The sequence below is a fragment of the Hippocampus bargibanti genome, linkage group LG10, assembly GCF_051943395.1.
Source record: "Hippocampus bargibanti isolate YZ-2025 linkage group LG10, ASM5194339v1, whole genome shotgun sequence".
Taxonomy (NCBI): domain Eukaryota; kingdom Metazoa; phylum Chordata; class Actinopteri; order Syngnathiformes; family Syngnathidae; genus Hippocampus; species Hippocampus bargibanti.
The window spans coordinates 11,001,484-11,020,757 of NC_142743.1; the positions used below are offsets into that span (position 1 = coordinate 11,001,484).

A 19,274-nucleotide genomic window follows, 5' to 3' on the forward strand; every position below is an offset into this window, starting at 1 on the left:
AAAATGTAAGGAATGAATCAGTGTCCCTGAATTTGTGGCCCTCTTCTGCCTCTTTTCGGTTCTACATTCCCCCCCTCAAAATGACACGGAATAAATTATTTAATCGATTGCAAACATGTATGCTTTCCTCTTCAGAACTATTTCAATCATATTCAAAACTGGATGTGTAACAAGAAAGCATGTTCTCTGAATCTGAAGCCATTGTTTTGATTCTCCAGCAATACAAGACGTCTTGCCGTGACACCACGAACATGGGGGCGGCTACTTCTGAAACTGGCCACTTCCGGTTTCAAATTGAAGTACTTTTTAGAGACTTTAAGTCATTTTTATTGGTGTTTTGCATTTGACTAAAAATATCATACTGCGTGTTTTGGGTATTTTAGATGCTATAAAACGTTTTTCTGATGTCAGTTAGGAAACAAAAAAGTGACGTCGGTTGTCCTTTAAACATACATTGCATACAAAATATAACACTGAAGCAAGTTAGGAACGAATTCACCTTACGAATGACCGTTCGGAATGTATCTCGTTCGTAAATTGGGGAGCGTCTGTACTTATTCATTCAAGAACTAACAATGCAAGCAAAAGGATGACCAGCCAAGCAGCAGTGTGTGACATCACCCCCCCCTCCCTTCCTCATACAGTTCCGGAGTCGCATGTGTTCTTTCCTGAGCTCAGCCTTTAGCCTGAGCTCAAGGCTTTACGCTCAATGAGTCCCAAGCATTGAATATATTTTATTTTATTTTATTTTATTTTATTTTATTTCACTTTATTTCACTTTATTTTATTTTGTTTTATTTTACTTTATTTTATTTTATTTTATTTTATTGTACCAACTGGCAAATAATTATCAAACATGTGACAAAAAGACACCCGAACGCTTTTTCTTTTTGTTTCATTCAGTATTTTAAACAAAAATATATTTCGGGACTGTGTACTTGGCCTGACATTCGTTTACTTCAAACATGCATTCATATTCCTTATGTGTGCAAGAAAGAGGAACAAAAAGAAGAGTAATCTTGGCGGCTCGAACACGAAAGGCTTCTTTCAGGTGCTTATGACCTTCACCTCTGACGGAAAAAGATAGAATGAGCTCATTGCAACGCCTTTCCCGGTTTTAAATGGATCACCTTTTTTATTTTTTTTATTCCGCCAAACAAAGGAAGGTAAGAGAGAAAAAGGAATGCACAAAATGAAATTGAGAGAACGAATCCCGAGGTGCGAGATTTAAAGATTTAGCGCATAAAAGACAGAGGAAGACGAGTTGCATATTTTTTTTTTTTTTTTTTTTTTTGGCAGCCCTCAACTCCGTTTTTTATGTTCAGATTCTGCGGAAGCTGCACATTGAGATTCTTATTCCAGCCAGCTCCCGGCGAGATCATCTGACAGCAAAAAACAAAACAAAACAAACAACAAAAAGAATTAAATGATTTTTTTTGGGGAAATTGCTCAGTGATTAAAAAAAACGGAATTTTGAAAATCATGCTTATTTTGTGTCAAAGATAATAACATCCTTTTGGGGATTTGTGTGGGAGAGCAATAGCGTAGGTCACATAAATCAATCAATCATTCGTTTATTAGTGTTTGTTTATGTATTTATTTATGTAATTTTATTTATGTAATTTTATTTATTTATTGATAAATGTGTTTGTTATAAAACTTTGGAGAGGTTTTTTTTGGGGGGGGGGATGTTAGCCGAAGAACAGTCGTTGTATATCTTATCAGGCATTCCCCTGTAAAGTTATTTTGTTTGTAATAATCCAAAGCACATGCCCAAGATTACGACTTTTCTTACGCCCCTTATTATTGTGATCACAAAAAATATATTTATAAAAAAATGACATGAAGATTACCATATTTTCTGGAATATAAGGGGCACCTTTAACGAATGACATATTTCAAAACCTTTTCCATACATAAGGTGCACCGCATTATAAGGGGCACCTTCAATGAATTACATATTTTAAAACGTTTTCCATACATAAGGCGCGCCGGTTTATGAGGTGCATGGTCAGCTTTTGAAAAAAAATCTTTTCTTTTAGATTCGCCTTAGTGCAGAAAATACGGTAATTAAAATTAATTTATTAAAATTTAAATTAAAAGTTTATTCAAGGGCAATCTTAACATCGCCTATCCATTAGAGTCATTGGACTGAACGCAAAAGAATAAAAGCAGGTCCAATATCAATAGAGCCATGAATAATATTGACCCGTCTAGTTGCGGTGTAACCGCATAATACGTAAGCCGGTGAGAATGAGGTTAATTTTGGTCCCAGACAGGCTCCCCGTATTGGTTTCCCGGTGGGCTCTAAAATCCACTGAGACCAGGATTTTGTTTGACTCGCTTTGTTTGGACAAAAACAAAGATTATCCTTCCGCACGGTCACTTGAACTTTGAAAGCAGCGATTTAAAATAGAAAGAAAAAAAAGCTGTGAAAGCGATAAGGTTTTAGTTTCACTTTTGTGCCCGTGACCTGTGGCCTTCTTTATCACTTCTTTTTTTTCACAAGTTCCTTTTTTATCTAGCTATCTACTAGCCATCTAGCTAGCTAGCTCGCTAGCAGAAATTCTTATAGCTATCCAACTAGCTAGAAGAAATTATTATAGAAAGCTATCTAGCTGTAAGAATTTCTGCCACTTGAGCTGATCCATACAACAAATGGACACAGGGAGATAAGCCTGGTGGAAGCATTCACGAAACAGATTCCTGGCAATGAACATGTTGGAAACGCCATTATCAGTTTATCCATGAAGAAAAGAAAATACATTAATTAATTCAAGGAAGTCTCTGAGGAAGGCTGCTACAGAGTGAGTTCGGGTTGCAGTTATGTTTAACTCTTTCGGGGACGGCGGTCACTCCAGTGTTATTAGGCTACGACGTGCAACAAAGGGTTAAACCAAAGATATACACACACTTTGGAATTGTTTTAAAAAAGCTCAAGAATGTTAAGTACCCTGCTTTAAAAATCTGAAAAACTTCCTAATTTCAAGAACTGAAAACACTCACTCCTACAAAACAACATACCCACCTTCAATTTCAAACTAGCATTAGCGTTTCTGCTAGCCATGCTACTAACTAACTAACTAACACATGTGACTCCAGAACTGTATGATTATTCTTTTTTTTGTATTTGTTTGTTTGTTTGTAAGGGGCAAAAAGACCTGTTTCCACCAAGTACAACAGTTCAGTTCACCATAGTGCAAATTTGGTTCCTGTTTAGTGTCACTTCTCATTAGCCAGCTTGTCAAATTGGGACTAGCGATGGGCATTACAATCGATTGATTGATTGTTAAAAATAAAAACCAACATAGTCACCCTGGCATTCATTGTTCCCGTACTTGTAATAAAAATATTGTCTAACGTCCGTGCCAAGACGATTCTTCAAAGAGAGTGCGTTGAAATATCTGATATTTATTCGAATACCCAAGTGAACCGAAAAATTTGGTGGAACCTGGCCTTGAACAACAAAAAATGCTAACTTTACAAAGCCATTCAGATTGTGTTCAGTGCCTGCAACTGTGGTTTTTTTTGTCTGTTTGGCTGTTTTTCTTGCAGCTCCCTTCGCCTTAACTCGCAGGCTAGTCGGGATAAGGTGCCAGCCCCCAGGTTAGCTCAACATGTTACTTGCTTGTATGATCGCCAAGCGAAGTGGCGGCAGGGTGGTGGTAGGGGGGCTAGGTCGTGGAGTGCGTACATCCTCTAATTTTTTATTTATAGATCCTAAGTCACTCCGATCACCTTGCCACTCTTCAACGAAAATTTTGGTGGAAAATCTGTAGCCTCATGGATGTCTCGACACTGAATGGTCACGACCCAACGTGTTCTGCCATGCGTTAGCGGAGATTGGCCTAACCATTTCTGATACAGGATTGCGAATGTAAGCCCAAGTACCCACACTAAGCACGGGAAGAACATGCCAACCCCACATAGCTATGCCGGAGTTGAGTTTCCTGAACCCGAACTTCACAACTGCGAAGCAGACATGCCGAGCGCTACTTCGCCGCTATTTACTGTCTTCTAGAAAACGGAGACGAAAGAACGATCGACTACAAAAACCCAAAATAACCGCTAGTCACCCGGTATCGATCGCACGGTGACTTGAGTTCATCAGGATGTTACCATAGTTGTCCAAATAATGTCCAAACATTCTTCTCTACTTCCCCAGACACAATGCAAGTGTGTCACTACTTGAATGTTGTTAATGGAACGTTGGTCCGACCAACTATGTTTGGCCTTCCAGCTGCTGAAAATTTCTTTTTTTTTTTTAGTCCCCCGCTATGCTTGATCGACGCTGACGGCCGTGCCTGATCCCTCCGCCAACTCCGATACTTATAAATACTCTTGGAGGCCCTGTTGCTGGCCTGCCTCTGATCTGGCTTAGCATTCCTCTGTGTTGAGCTAACTTGGCAGCAGAGGTTCTTTTTCATTTGACCTGCGAACAAATCGTTTGGTTCCGAGCGTTTGATTTTCTAACTGATGGTCCACTGGACATTTGGACTATTCAACAGTCTTTGTTTTTGGGCAGAATCACTGCAAATAAAATGAATTGTTCAATCTTGGGAAGCCACGTCCCCAAAATGCATCCCGGCCAATCAACAGGTCTCATTTGTGTTTGCGTCCGCTGACACGTACAATGTCCGCGCACTGACAAGTGTAACTGCATGGAAATGAAGTGCTGCATCCTTCAGTGAAAATGGAATCAATGCTTTGCATTCGTAGTAGCTTCTGCCCTTTTTGCCATGGTTACCAGTGCTCAGAAATGGCCGTCGCTGTTCAGCAGAGTAGTCTTGGCATTTTTGTGCTACGCAAATTAGATTTATTATTCGCATTCGTAAAATTGGCTAATGTCACCGAGGCTAAAATGAGAAAGCGAAATGTGTCATTGAATTGAAATCATTCAAATAATGGATGGATGAAATATTAAGTCAAAGTCAGCTTTATTGTCAAATATACTAATATGCATGACATACAACACAGATGAAATTAATGTCCTCTCGGGCCCAGCGTGCAAGGCATTTATAATGTGGCTAAAAAAGACAGACAATTGACAAAAGACAATACATGTAATTTCAGAATGTAAAGTGAGGTAGTGTCATATGTAAAGTGATGTCATGTAGTAATGCAAAAACAAACAAACCAGAAAAAACGGTTGAAGACTTGAAGAAGAAAAAAAGAGAGTTCAGGATGATAGTACAGCGTGTAGCGTGTACTCAGAGTTTGGTGAGTGTGGCAGTGGGAAGAGGCAGGGGGGGGGGGCAGGGCTGGGAGGGAGTTTAACAGGGGATTAACATAAAATAACAGATAAAAATTTGGAAAAAGTTATTTCTATAACAAATATGGTTATGTTATGTGTTCAATGTAAGAAACAGAAATTCCAAAAAGAATATTTTCCCAAAAAGTCTTTGATTCATCTAATTTAAAACAGATTCTTATCTTACAGACAGTGTATTGTCGGGGTTCAAATACCTGACATGTTTCAGCGTCTACTTCCGCCTTTGTGGACGAAGGCGGAAGGTAGATATCAAGTAGACAGGATGACTATCTTTGATTCATTGATTGTGGTGACGAGGTGAATTCAGTTTGAAAATCGTCATTCGCTCAAAAATCAAACGTGAGCTCACGCTGGATGCTCTCATGATTGTGACGAACAGTGTTCATAAATTAAAGCAGTATATATTCCCAAGGCGTCAAAGCATCAATAGAATTAAGCCTGGTGTCCCCAACGCTCCATCAAATCACCATCGCCTAGCTTATAGGATTAAGTCTCGTCCTCCATCATTGCACCAGACTGCCGTTTTACTGCTTCGAATGTCACATTTTGATGTGATTTTATTTTATTTCATCTTTTAAAGCGGTGTAACAAAACAAGTCTCCCTTCTCTGAATTTCCCACTCAGCGCTTTGCCCGTCAGGCTGCAAGCATGGAGACTGTGTGGGTCCCAACAAGTGTAAATGTCACGCCGGATTCACGGGGAAGACCTGCAATCAAGGTGAGAGGGGTTAACCTTGGCACATCACCGTCAACATCATAACTCTTTAAATTACAAACAAATTTGATCTCCCGAGATATTTGAACGTGCTACTCAAACTCTTTGTTTGTTTTTGGTTTTTGTCATTTTCACTCAAATTCCAGGACCCACAAAATATTGATTTTTAGGACTACATAAACATTCCATTCAGACTCTCTTAGACTCTCTCTTAGACCCTCTTCTTTCAAAAGAAAAAAAAGTTAATTCCTAAATTATATGGGCCTGGAGTTATCTGAGCTTGAAATGAGGGCAACAGTCCAAAATACAATGTAACACATACATATTGGTTTACATAGCGCTTTAACAATAGCTGAAGCTGGAACAGAGCACAAACATTCAAAAAAGGGAAATGCTGCTCCCTGTGCAAAGGAAAAACATTACCAGAGGTCTAGCCAGTGCTTCATCGGCACCCAAGCAAGAAAAAACAAAACCCGAACAAATTTGAGAATGGCGCTCGACATCATATTTTCAATTCCTGAATAAATTTGTGAATGGCGTGAATGAGTTAACCGTACAGTGGGTCTTATGTCTGGAGTTGTCTGAGCTTGAACTGGGGGCAGCTGTACAAAAGGCAAATGCTGCCCCCTTCATAGAAGGGAAAAAACATTGCTAGAGGTCTGACCAGTGCTTTATCAGCAAGAAAAAAAAACAAAACCCTAACAAATTCGGGAATGGCGCTCCACGTCATATTTTCAATTCCCAAATATATTCAGGAATGGCATTGAATGAGTTCAGGATGATTTTAATTGAAATATTCATCATATGATTTTCAATTCATACACATTTTCACCAACTTTCAAACAGAAAAATAAATAATAATGTAACTCCATTTGCAAAATATGGACTGATGCCTTTAAAATTTCTACGCAGCCCATTTTGCAAATCGCAATCTCAACTCTTTCCACTCAAGGACCGACACCGACTGTCGTGCATTTTTATCGGACTAACATTTTCGTTTCTGGAGACAAACCTCGGATATTTTAAAGCCAGAGCACGCCACGGAGGCAGAGTGAATTATTCACCAGTCATTGATTAAACGTGCTCATTTAAATGCATGCCTTCATTAAAGATTGATTAGACGTTTACGATTTATGTGCGTGGCAATCCGCGCGGCCCCCGATCAAGGCGCCATGAGTCGCTCGCCGGCTGCTGCGTGCCAATAAAAGGTCAAAGTGCCGCGTTTCAAGACCCTTGAACGGTAAATGCAAATGAAACACGTCTACGCCGCACCTGCAGTCATTCACGGACACGCAGTGCTGTGCTTTAAGTGGGAGGGGAGGGGTTTTTGTAGTGTAGGGGGAAATCGAAATACCCGGAGAAAACCCAGACAGGCACTGGAGAGAGCATACAAACTACATACAGGAAGGCCCAATGCAGAATCAAACCCTGAACTTCTGCGATGTGAGGCCACCATGATTGATTATTTATCATAAACAAAAATATAATAATAATAATAATTAATAATAACAATAATAGTCATAAGAATAGTAGTAATCATAGTAATAATAACAATAATAATCATACTATGAATAATATGAATACTACTACTACTACTGCTACTAATAATTATAATAATACGAATAATAATAATGCAAATAATACAAATAATAAGGCCTACAAACTGATTCGTCCTCCCATGGGAAGCCCTCATTATGCACAACATTTTTTTTAAACCCATTTCCTTTGCTATTTCCGTATGCACTGTCTCGATGGGATCGCATAATATAAGCGACCTGTTAAACAAACGCCTGTCAACCCCTCCCCCCCACCCCAACTCCAGATGCCTGCAAGCGGATGGGGGATTTTAATCACGGCGCGCAAACAAACCCGTCACCGCCATAATCTCTGCCGACAATTTGGCGGCACTGAGCGGTGTCACAAGCCAACCTTCTAATTAGACGATTATCGCGTGTAGGTGACTTTAATGAGGTTGAGTCGACTTGGCTATTCAAAGACTTCGCTGGAAGTATCGCGTCGATCCGGTTTACGATGAAAAATGCAAGATTGGAAGGAAGCGAAGACGATCGGAGTGACTCAAAGTGAGAAAGGATGAAGGGCAAGGAAAGGTGGAAGATAGGATGACAGGGGGAGGTGCCAAGATGGAAAGATGGTAACTTGGAATGAAGGAGGAAAGAAGGGAAGGTGGCAAGGAAGGATAGAAGGTAAACGAGGGGGTATGAACGGAAGGAATGATACGAGGTTGGATGAAAGGGAGTCAACCCGGATGCTATAAAAGGAAAGAAGGATGGAAGGAGTCCCTCCTTCCACGGGAAGGAAGAATGCACATTAGAAAACTGGATTGGCTATAGGAAGGAAGGAAACAAGTAAGGTATGATAGGAAGGAAGGAAATAGATGTGAAGAAGCTCACTACCAGTTTTGTGGGTCTCCACTAAACCACCAGATACTCAAAACTACACCTGGTCTTAAAATACTCCTTTGAAACCTTAATCCTAATGACTGTCCTGAAACCACCCTAACCTAGACCTGGAACCATATCTTTCAACCAGAACGTTGGCTAGGAACTAGATTTTGAAATTTTATTTGAAAACCCAATCTGGTCTCAAAATCTTCCTTGAAGCCTGATTCTGTAAATCGACCGCACCCAATCCCGAATTTTTTATCCAGTTCGTGATTAAAAAATGTATATTTTTTTTTGTTATGGGGGGCTCGAAGGGTTATTACTAAACCTTTTGCCTCTTTACGGAATGTCCGCCCATTTGTGTAAAAATGGCAGCCTTTTTCAGGCTACATTTGAAACAAGATAGCCAAATAGAAATCAAGCCCATTTGAAATCTAGCTCATTTGAAATTTAGCACATTTGAAATGCAGCCCAATTGAAATGAAGCCCAATTGAAACGTGGCCTATTTGAAATATAGCCCATTTGAAATCTAGCTAATTTGAAATCTAGCTAATTTAAAATATAACCCATTTGAGATGTAGCCCATTTGAAATGTAGCGTATCTAAAATCTAGCACATTGGAAATCTAGTTAATTTGAAATGTAGCCCATTTGAAATGTAGCGTACCTGAAATCTAGCACATTTGAAATTTAGCCTATTTGAAATTTACCCTATTTGAAATTTACCCTATTTGAAATTTACCCCATTTGAAATTTAGCCCATTTGAAATGTAGCGTACCTGAAATCTAGCACATTTGAAATCTAGCACATTTGAAATTTACCCCATTTGAAATTTAGCCCATTTGAAATCTAGCCTATTTGAAATCTAGCTAATTTGAAATGTAGCCCATTTGAAATGTAGCGTACCTCAAATCTAGCACATTTGAAATCTAGCAAATTTGAACTGTAGCCCGTTTGAAATGTAGCACATTTGAAATGTAGCTAATTTGAAATGTAGCTAATTTGAAATGTAGCCCATTTGTAATCCTATGTTCCATAGATTCAGAGCGCAGTGTTGTTCCCCGTCACTTCCAAACAGGTGTCCGGTGCCACGGGAAAACATCGTTGTATAGGGAGAAAGCAGAATGCCTAAAATTCCTCAGGCTTAAACCGTTTGTCATCAGGGAGCGATGATTTGCTTCTGAAAATGGAAGCAAGCGGTTTTCCAGACCCCATCTTGATCAGTTTTACCAAAGGATGTTACAAATCTGTAAAATACTGCAATTCCCTTAGATCCTACGACAAAAATAAAAACGGTTGAACGGGTCGGCAGAAGAAAGAAATGGCTTTCTCCCAAATGGCCTTCTACCTCCATCCACATCCCTACAAGTGTAATCCTCTTTACTGCGTAACGTTCCTCTTTACTTTCTAGGAATGTAGCGGTCATAGGTCTTCTAATCCACCACCTTTTCATTCTCTTGTGCCCTCCACCACATGTTCTCTTTTCGATTTACCTCCTTCCCTTCCGCGGCAACCATTTTTTCCCCTCCAAGAAGAACACCAGGACTATTTGACTCCACTGACGTGGTCCACTCACCTCTCCGTATTCCTACCTGTGGATCAACATCCGGTGACGGAGGGTGAGATATCTCCTACCGACCTGGGAGACCACACAAGAAAAGCACCCGAACTCGAGGAATGTCCGCCAAGCATGCGTCGATCCGCAGCATTCGCCTTCTGTCATCTCACGCTCCTTTTAAAGGCCGTTCTAGACCTTTGGATGCCGCTCACGACTGCTCCTTCGCCGTTAGTACAGTGCCTGGAGAGCTAATCCTTGAAAAAAGAAGCCCGCTTCTGAGATCTGTCTGTAGGGAATGCAAGCACAGCATACCTCCATTTTTAATTTTAATGTTTTCTTTTGATTTATGAAATCAATCCTCGGCTATTAAATGGACTGCACGCTTTCTATCAGGGTAAAAGACTTCACAAAAGGTAGCTAACTCTCTGGCGAATGTGAAAGTAGTGATTGGTCGCAAGGAAACATTTGTTGTCGACTAAAATCGGAGGGAGGGTGGCATTGGTTGTTGTTTGAGGTTACAAGGAGTCTTGACGACATGTAATGATACAGCCATGGACCAAAGAATGATTTTATGAGGTAGAATTTGCCTTTCAAAGTCGATCCCCGTGTGTTGAAAGAATCATTTTCTATATTCCAATTGATTTAGCTACACCTGCCATTTGGCGTTCCTACAGAAAGTCCACACAACAGACAGATGGGGAGAGAGAACATAGCTAAAACCGACAACCTTAGCAGACCACAGTAAACAGGAGCTTTTAGCCCAACTCACCTTTATTTACATCAGACTTGAGAACCACGATGACTACATACAAAATGGCAGCTTTACAAACTCTTCCCTACCTTAAGCAACTGTGTAGTACCTCGGGCCAGCCTGGTGATACCAAGGGCGAAGCAGAAACGAAGCAGAATTGAAAAATAGCAAATAAAAACAGAATGTAACACGACGTTGGTGTAGCGAGCTAGCTAGACTGCGCTAGTCCCCGCCAGGAAGGAACATGGCAAGCAGCAAATGGGTTGGGACATGGTTAGCAAACTAGCATAGCAGTGTTACTTCCTGTGATGAAAGGACATTCATGATGGGTAACAAATAGGACATAAACGGCAGGTGATTGCAGTGTTAAGTCGGAATATGAAACCAACACTTTTATGAGCACTTTCCCAAAACATTTCCAATGGATGCGTCCTTATCCACTTCTCCTGCTTTAGCGTTTCATCACCACTCTTCGGCCTTGAGCTTTCACCCTTAGAGACTTTCTTCTCCATCGCTCGGTTCCACGTCTGTACCATGCTTTTCTCCTCGCAGGCTGTTTGGCATGTGCTCTACAAAGGTCATCTTTGAATCACTGTATTATGGTTTTTACAAATTAATTTCTGTTTATTTTTTTTTGGGGGGGGGTGGATATACAGTCGAAAAAAATGACAGGTTCACTGATCAACATGAAATTCAAACATTCATTCGACCTTTGAAAGCTGCCCTGTAACCTGATAGCATGATACGCTATCAATTGTGGTCACCACTGTCCCTGAAAGCCCCACCCACCCCACCCCCCACCAAAAACATAAATCACCAAGACTCAAAATTGAAATTTTTTGACAGATTCCTACAAGGTGTTTCGGCCAAACCAACCCCAAACACAAGCAGTTACCCTGGCCCGTTGCTTTAATGCCGGTTTGTTTCGGGCATGCAAAGACCCCACTGAACGCCATCGCTCTGTTTCTTTGTTGTCACAGTAATGAGAACACCCACCGTCGGTTCAAGGGGAAAACACAGTTCGTTTGGGGAGCAGACTGCATGAACTCATTTAATAGCAAGGACGTTTTTTTTTTTTTCTTTCCGAATTGTTCAACTCAATCCCCAGTACTTTTTTTAATGTATTTTTTATGTGCTTGAGGTAAACAAGGAGCTGAAAATGCCAGCCGTGTAATGAGATAATTTAAAAAAGTTAACAGGGATTTAAAAAAAAAAAAATTGCCGCGCATGAGTGCGCACAGGTGTAGAGCTTTAAAGACGAAACAGTGAAATGCTTCCCTCTGACAAGGGCAGGGCAGTGTTCATATCAAGGTGCAGGCGAATTATTTGAACGCCTTTAATGACCACAAGCGTTGTGATTTATTATTGAAAAAATATGACCTGCACATGACCTGTTATTTTGTGTTAATGAGGCAGCCATATTGTCTTTCACGCAAGCCGCTAATAACGAGGCAAACAAAATCGCAGACTAGGGTCGTTTTAACTTTTCCACGCTGAAATAATAATAACGTATATCAGGGTTTTTCATTTATTTATTTATTTATTTATTTGTCTGCTTCATCTCAAGTGGTTTTCTTATTCTTTGGGCATGAAAACAATAATGGCAGGAGGCAACACACATAATAATCCATTGTCATGGTTGACAGTCAACTGTGTCAAAAGATTCATTTATACAAGAGAAAATAACACGAATAGCTATTCACTCAAATAGCTATTCATCTCAAATTCTTCAAACATTTGTTTGTTGAAACGCTGTCACCCAGGAAAACGGGCGTGCGGACAGGGAATGCATTCCACAGCTGCATTCATAGCTGAATGCTAAATGGAGCCACCCATTATTCCGCCAGGCTTTAAACGACTACATGTTGCTATTAATAGAAGAGTTCCATCATATGTGAGTATTTTGAAAGGCGTTTATGAATACAAAAAATGTCCAAATGAATCCATGGGTGCGCAGTGTCTTAAATGCTGAAGGTATGCAACAAAGCACTGGGAACGTTGTCCATGGTCCTTAAATTGGCATCGTTGACAAAGCAGCCGTCTGGCCTTCCCGCATTGTGACGACGAAATCTATATGCGAGATAAAACGAGGGAGGCTTATATACCAATGTCATGGCGACAACTGTTGATGCTCCATTTGATCCCGGGACTTTTGTATTCTTTGTGAGCATGTGTATCATTCTCGTTTGTACTCTCGTCCTTAAGCTCTTCTTACACGCTCCGTCGGACCAATTGGAAGAAAGCTCATTTACCAAAGCCACTCGAATAATAGCCTTGAAGTATAAGCGCTTTAATTCGTGGCAAAATATAGTTTTTGTGTTTCCTCGTTGGATACACGTCAATGTTAATCGGGTTTCACGGGAACTGCCGCAATGCGGGTTTTTGTTTTGAGAAGCTACGATTAGTCTGGCAGGATTTTATTTATATATTTATTTGGTTGGTTGGATGTAGTTAAGTAGCTAGCTGGTTAGCTAGCCAATTAGTTTGTTGTTTAGCTAGTTAGCTAACTAGTTAGCATTTAGTTTGTTTGGTGGTGGGCTAGTTGGCTAGCTGGTTAGTTATATCGTTGTTATTTAGTATGTTAGATAGCTGGGTAGCAAGCCAACTAGTCGGTGGTTCTTTAGCTAGATAGACAATTGGGTAACTGGTTAGTTGGCTAGTTAGATGCACAGTTGGGTACTTAGCTAGCTAGAAAATTGGTTGATTAATTTGCTAGTTAGTTAGCTTGTTGGTTTGTTGGTTAGTTTGGTGGTGAGTTTGTTTGGATGGGTAGCTGGTTTATTTGTTATTTATTTAATAAAACCAAAAAAAGTTACTGTTACACATTAGCATTCCACCAGTCATGTCATGGCTTCACGAGACATTTTCCCACCTGCAGTTGTGCCACCCAGGAGTGTGTGGTGTCGAATCATATGCCATGATTTCCCGCCCACTTCTTTAAATGTGCTTTATGTCTTATGATTTAATGTGCCCGCATATTAAATAGTTGTATTCGCAATGTAAAGGACTAAATAAAAAGGCTATTGATTTGTTTCAGACTTTTCGGTGCGCGTGAGATGCAACGCGGCATGCGGTGTGCCAAAGGCATGGGAGCCATTAGTCACACCCATTTTTCACACTGGGAAATATCCAAAATAGTGTGCCTTTGGGAAGCCTGAGTATGAATAAGGAATAAAGCTGTCACTCTGATCTGGTTAAAGCATTTAGGAAGCAGGCGGAAGAAGAAAATGAAGTTGTTTCAGGATCGTTTCTCAGATCGCTGACGGGTAGAAAGCGCCGATGAGAGTGACACGAAGGCGGCGAGGGAACAGAGATTTATGCGGTTATTAACTCCGTGATATGCTACCTATGCTCTTGTCGGGTGAAAAAAAAGCACCTTTTTTTTTTTTTTTTTTTTTTTTTTTTTTTTTTTTCTTGATGGGATTTTTTTTTTTACACGCCCCACGGGTAGCTTGTCAACATGAAAAAAAGCCAAAAATGATGCACTGCTTCCATGAGAGACAGCTGGATGGCATCCCGGTGAATTTACAATGAGTCAGCGGGATTTAATGACATCGATCGATCACGTGCAGCTAGCCTTGCAAAATTCTATGAATTGTCAAAGTTGGGACCTTCGATGAACTCGACATCCGTTTTTTTTTTCTTTGACGGTGAAATAAATTGATTATTTCATGAATATCTAATCTAAAACCTGATAATGTTTTACTCATCTGCAGAAATGCCATGGTTAAATTTAAGGTTGAGTCCACTTTGGAATATTTACCCCCAAAAAATTCTCGGAATTTCACCACCACTTTACAACCCATTTTCAGTCACTTCTAGGCTTCCTTTGGATGAAGGTGAACTCCGTGGGCACGTGCAAACATGTCGACCTTCTTCAAAAAAACGCAGACGGCTCCCCCTTGAATGGATCCTACCTCTTCACCTCTGCCCTCCCTTGACTAATTTTTTCCCCTCCCTCGTTCTCCTGACGCTGTTTTCTCATTTACTCCGCAGATCTGAACGAATGCGGGCTGAAGCCACGGCCCTGCAAACACAGGTGCATGAACACCTACGGCAGCTACAAGTGCTACTGCCTCAACGGCTACATGCTGATGCCGGACGGCACCTGTGGAAGTATGTATGTCTCATACAGTAAATTGGGGTAAATTGGAGGCCAGTGCATGTACACAATAGAATTGAATGAGTCTTCCGTATGCCTCAAAATGACTGTATTACAACAGCACCTAACAAGAACATCCAACAAGTTCATAAAAAATATGGGGGCCAGTACATAGATATTGTAGACCAAGGTGTCAAAGTCAAGGCCCGCGGACCAATTCCGGCCTCCCACATAATTGTATTCGGCCCGTAAAAACAAATCAATTATGTCGTGTTCCATGATACTTGCTAAAGTCCTCAGCAAAATTTCAAATTGTTGCATGTAAACAACATAACAACAGTCATTATTCTTGACTTCAGATTTTAAAACTAGTTATTCATTCATTAGTTGTGCGTTCTGTTTGTAATATGTGGAGGAGATGAAATATTCTAATGGCTTCCCCAAACGACCCTCCAGAATGTAAATTGCTCCACTGTGAGACTAATAAAGGCAAATCCAAATCCAGAGGAAACCTTAACTATATGTTGGCTTGTGGGAAAAAAAAGAGTTTTATACCCCTGGTGTTAAACAAGGATGTCAAACTCAGAACGCATGAACAAATTACCGTATTTTCCGCTGTATAAGGCACATGCAAAAGCCTTCATTTTCTTCAAAAGATGACCTTGTTTCTTATATGCAGGTGTGCTTTTATGCGAAGTAATGCTCAGCCAACCAGATCTCGCAACAACTGTCAGGAACCACTGACTCAATTAGTAGAAGTAAAGATTTGCAAATCTGAAGTAAAAAAATAATGACTGTTATTGTAGTTTAAATGGGACAATTTGAAATTTTGTTTCGGACATTAGCAGGCAGCGCAGCACTTGACATGCTTGATTTGCTTTCGTGGGCCGAATAAAATCATGTGACAGGCCAGATTTAGCCCCCGGGCCTAGACTTTGACACCTGTGCTGTAGAATATAATGAGCATTTTGTTTGCCTGTGAGTGGATTACAGCAGCTCAAGAACAAGAACAACCCACAATTTCATAAAATACCTCATGTGCATGTACATGTATACAGTATAGAGTAGTAGTATATAATGGCCGCTACTTATGCCTCGTAATAACTGGACAACATTATTAAATTATTGAAAATTATATGAGCCATCGACAGCAGAATAATGCCATCCTGAAAATAGTGTTTGCCCCCACTACTTCGCAGTTAAGTTCGTGCGAATCCACTCTGTTGCGTACTTTTATTTCCAACTCCGTGTTGGCTTTCATCTTTCTCAGTCGAACCTCTCAAAAAACATTTTTATTGGGGAAAAAACAATCATGAAAATTAAACAGTTTGTAACCTATAATCATCAGCTTGGCATCTATTGTACATTTTAAACATTTATTTTGTAGAACAAGCATTGAGACAAGTGGGTGGTCCATAATGGCTTAATAGAGGCGTAACCACCCACAAAATGAAATACATTCCATTCCATCCGTGTATAACAAACCTAAAAAAATAAGAATTAAACAAAAAATCAGGATTATTGTAATTTTATTGGCTGCCCTCTGGTGTTTCCCAGCAAAGGAAGAAGATGCCTGAACATGTTTCCCCATAAATTCCATCACCTCTCCTTATTAACATTCTGTCTCTTCATGTTTTTCCGCCTGAGCGTCCTGCCATTGCCAGTATCGTATTTTTTTTCTTTCTTTTTCATTTGAATCTACGCTGTCGCGTGAAGGACGTTATTAGAATTGCCGATCAATATTGGATCAGCTCAGCATTTAATCGGCTAGCCCCAACATCATCAAACTGCAAGACGTCCGCGAGTGCCCTGGCTATTTCCTCGTCACAGTTTGAAATGATCAAAATGACGTGAGCAAATTCCAGTTGACCCCATAATCGTTCTGGAGGGATTTCATGTCCATGACATGAACCCATGACATTATTTGATGATGGGACGGAAATTAGAAATACAGGTAACATCCGAGTTACGACCGGGTTGCGTTCCGACAAAACGGTCATAAGTCAAACGGTCATAAATCGAAAAGCATTCAAAATGGCTGACGCGAGGATCACGTGATCATAACAGATGATGACATGCGCCACTTCCTTCTTCAGGACAGCGGGTATGAAAATGGGACGCTGTCAGCTTGTATTTGTACTTTGTATTACCCGGAACTTTCTATAGCTTCGTCCGAGCCCCCACCCCTCCCCCCTCCTCCCAGTTTTGAAAGGCGCTTATAAATGAAATGTATTATTATTATTATTATTGTTGTTGTTCCGTTTCTGCACCACCATGTGCGAGTTGCTTCTCGCCATTGTCGGGTTTCCCATTGCCCACTCATTGTTTTTGGTATTCTTTATTTTTGATTATTCCCCTGGTCCTCTTTTTGGGACCAGCGCTTTATGTTGTAGTTTAATAAATCATCCTGCACGGCACCATGTCTCTCGCAGCTGTAAAATTAAAAAAAAAAGGTCTGGCCGTTGTGGTCGTAAGTACGGGTGGTCGTAACTCGCGCTGGTCATAAATCGGATGTTACCTCTCCTTATAAAGTTCATTTTTAGGCCACATTTTACACTGCTCGTCCACCGGGCTACCCTGCTAACTGTGGGGTCAAAAAAAAAAAAATCCTGGATGAGAAATAATAATGTTTAAATGCAAAACCTGAGATTTTGAGGTACAGTACAATCGGTCCATTGAAACACCTGAAATACGTCAATGTCGCTGTGTGTTTCGTTCCTTTTGTTCCCGCCCACAATCGCCCTTATCATACGGTCCAAAAGCGCTTTTTCCCGGGGCAGCAGCTTGCGCTAATATGTCTCGTTTCCTTTTGTAACTACCAGACCTTCGCACTTGCGGCATGGCCAACTGCCAGTACGGCTGCGAGGTGTTGAAAGGGGAGGTCCGATGTCAGTGTCCGTCACCGGGGCTACAGCTCGCTTTGGATGGCAGAACCTGCGTGGGTATGTGACGTTGCCGTCTTGATTTACCTCCTCTGGCTTGAAAGTTGAGCCACCGGCTGCTCCTCACGCAATACATCACTAAAAGGAATGCAGTGTTTTTTCTCTCCCTCGGATCCGAAAGAAAAGTTTGGTTGCATATCTTTAGCTGATCGTGTAATTGTGTATTATAAAAATTGGTTTACGAGCTGGGAACAAAGCTCGGAGCGAAAACAAATCTGAGGTGGACATCCTCCAAAATTGAGCTCATCTTTATTTATTTATTTATTTATTTATTTGTGTGTGTGTGTGTGTGTGTGTGTGTGTGTGTGTGTGTGTGTGTGTGTGTGTGTGTGTGTGTGTGTGTGTGTGTGTGTGTGTGTGTGTGTGTATTTGTGTATGCATTTATTTATTTATCTATTTATTTATTGTTTTTATTTATTTTTATTTCAATATAAATATATTATAAATGTCTAGCATCAGCAACGTGTGCCCGGAACCCCTACAATTCACATTCAACCATCATTGATGTTTATACGTACTGTATAATGCTAGAAGCGTTCCGACATTTCATATATGTAAACATGCTGATACAAAATGCGTGTCACTTACAAGTATTTGTAAATAGACCACACAAGATGGGATAAGCGGTTCTGGAAAAAAAAGCGCATTGTAGATTAATTGACAAGGGAGGGAGGCGGAAGATCAAGCTGAAAGACATCTACGTGGGCTTTTGGACTCTTTGCACCAAAAACCACATGTTGAAGGCTTTCTGATTCTGGTCACGATTAAAAAATAAATAAAAGGCAGACATTCATTACTGTACATTTAACTACCCACCCAGCTAGCTACCTAGCTAGCTATCCAACGAACTATCTATTAGCTATTATCACGTTCCACCGGAGACAGTGGCAGCTGACGAGTTGTAACGTAGTAATTGGGGGATTAATATATTATATATATTATTTCAGGAATTAATATTTTATTATTATTATTATTATTATTATTATTATTATTATTATTCTAGGTGCAACATGCGGTGTCCTCCATTACCAAAAGAGCCGTGACAGTAGTCTGGGCTCATCTAATTTTGACTCCTACGCGCGTCATAACATCCACATGACCAAAGATGAGACGCTCATGTCCGTGGAAGGAACGAACGCGCGCAAACCGGTATGTATGATTCATCGAGATCTTTGATCTATCTGTCGCCATTTTCGCAGACGTGGACGAATGCGCCACCGGGATCGCCGTCTGCCCCAGATTCCGCAAGTGCATCAACACCTTCGGTAGCTACATCTGCAAGTGCCACGACGGTTTTGACTTGCAGTACATCAACGGGAAATACCAGTGTATCGGTACGTGTCACACAGATGTTTATTTGGTGGACGTCAGGAACTGGAAATCCCAGTGCTTGGTGCTTAACATTTTTGGGCGGTTTACGAGACACTTTCTGTGACTTATTTTTCATTCTTTTAATCATTTTTAAGCAGAACCTTAAACTGCAGTGCGTTGGAGTTCCGCCGTAATGCACAATTTCAGAAATGGCCTTATCC

At 40.6% G+C, this 19,274-nt stretch overlaps 1 protein-coding gene across 2 annotated transcripts in view; it reads left to right on the forward strand.

Annotated features, from left to right (window-relative positions):
- Nucleotides 1–19,274, forward strand: part of npnta (nephronectin a) — a 43,822-nt gene that overhangs the window by 10,695 nt on the left and 13,853 nt on the right. Inside the window, exons 3-7 of one of the 2 annotated variants that reach the window (XM_089005471.1) lie at nucleotides 3,556–3,606; nucleotides 5,897–5,989; nucleotides 14,695–14,814; nucleotides 17,623–17,742; nucleotides 18,942–19,076. In XM_089005471.1, the coding sequence (XP_088861597.1) occupies nucleotides 3,556–3,606; nucleotides 5,897–5,989; nucleotides 14,695–14,814; nucleotides 17,623–17,742; nucleotides 18,942–19,076 (519 nt within the window). The remainder of the gene's footprint in view (nucleotides 1–3,555; nucleotides 3,607–5,896; nucleotides 5,990–14,694; nucleotides 14,815–17,622; nucleotides 17,743–18,941; nucleotides 19,077–19,274) is intronic. The other variant, XM_089005472.1, reaches the window with a different exon arrangement.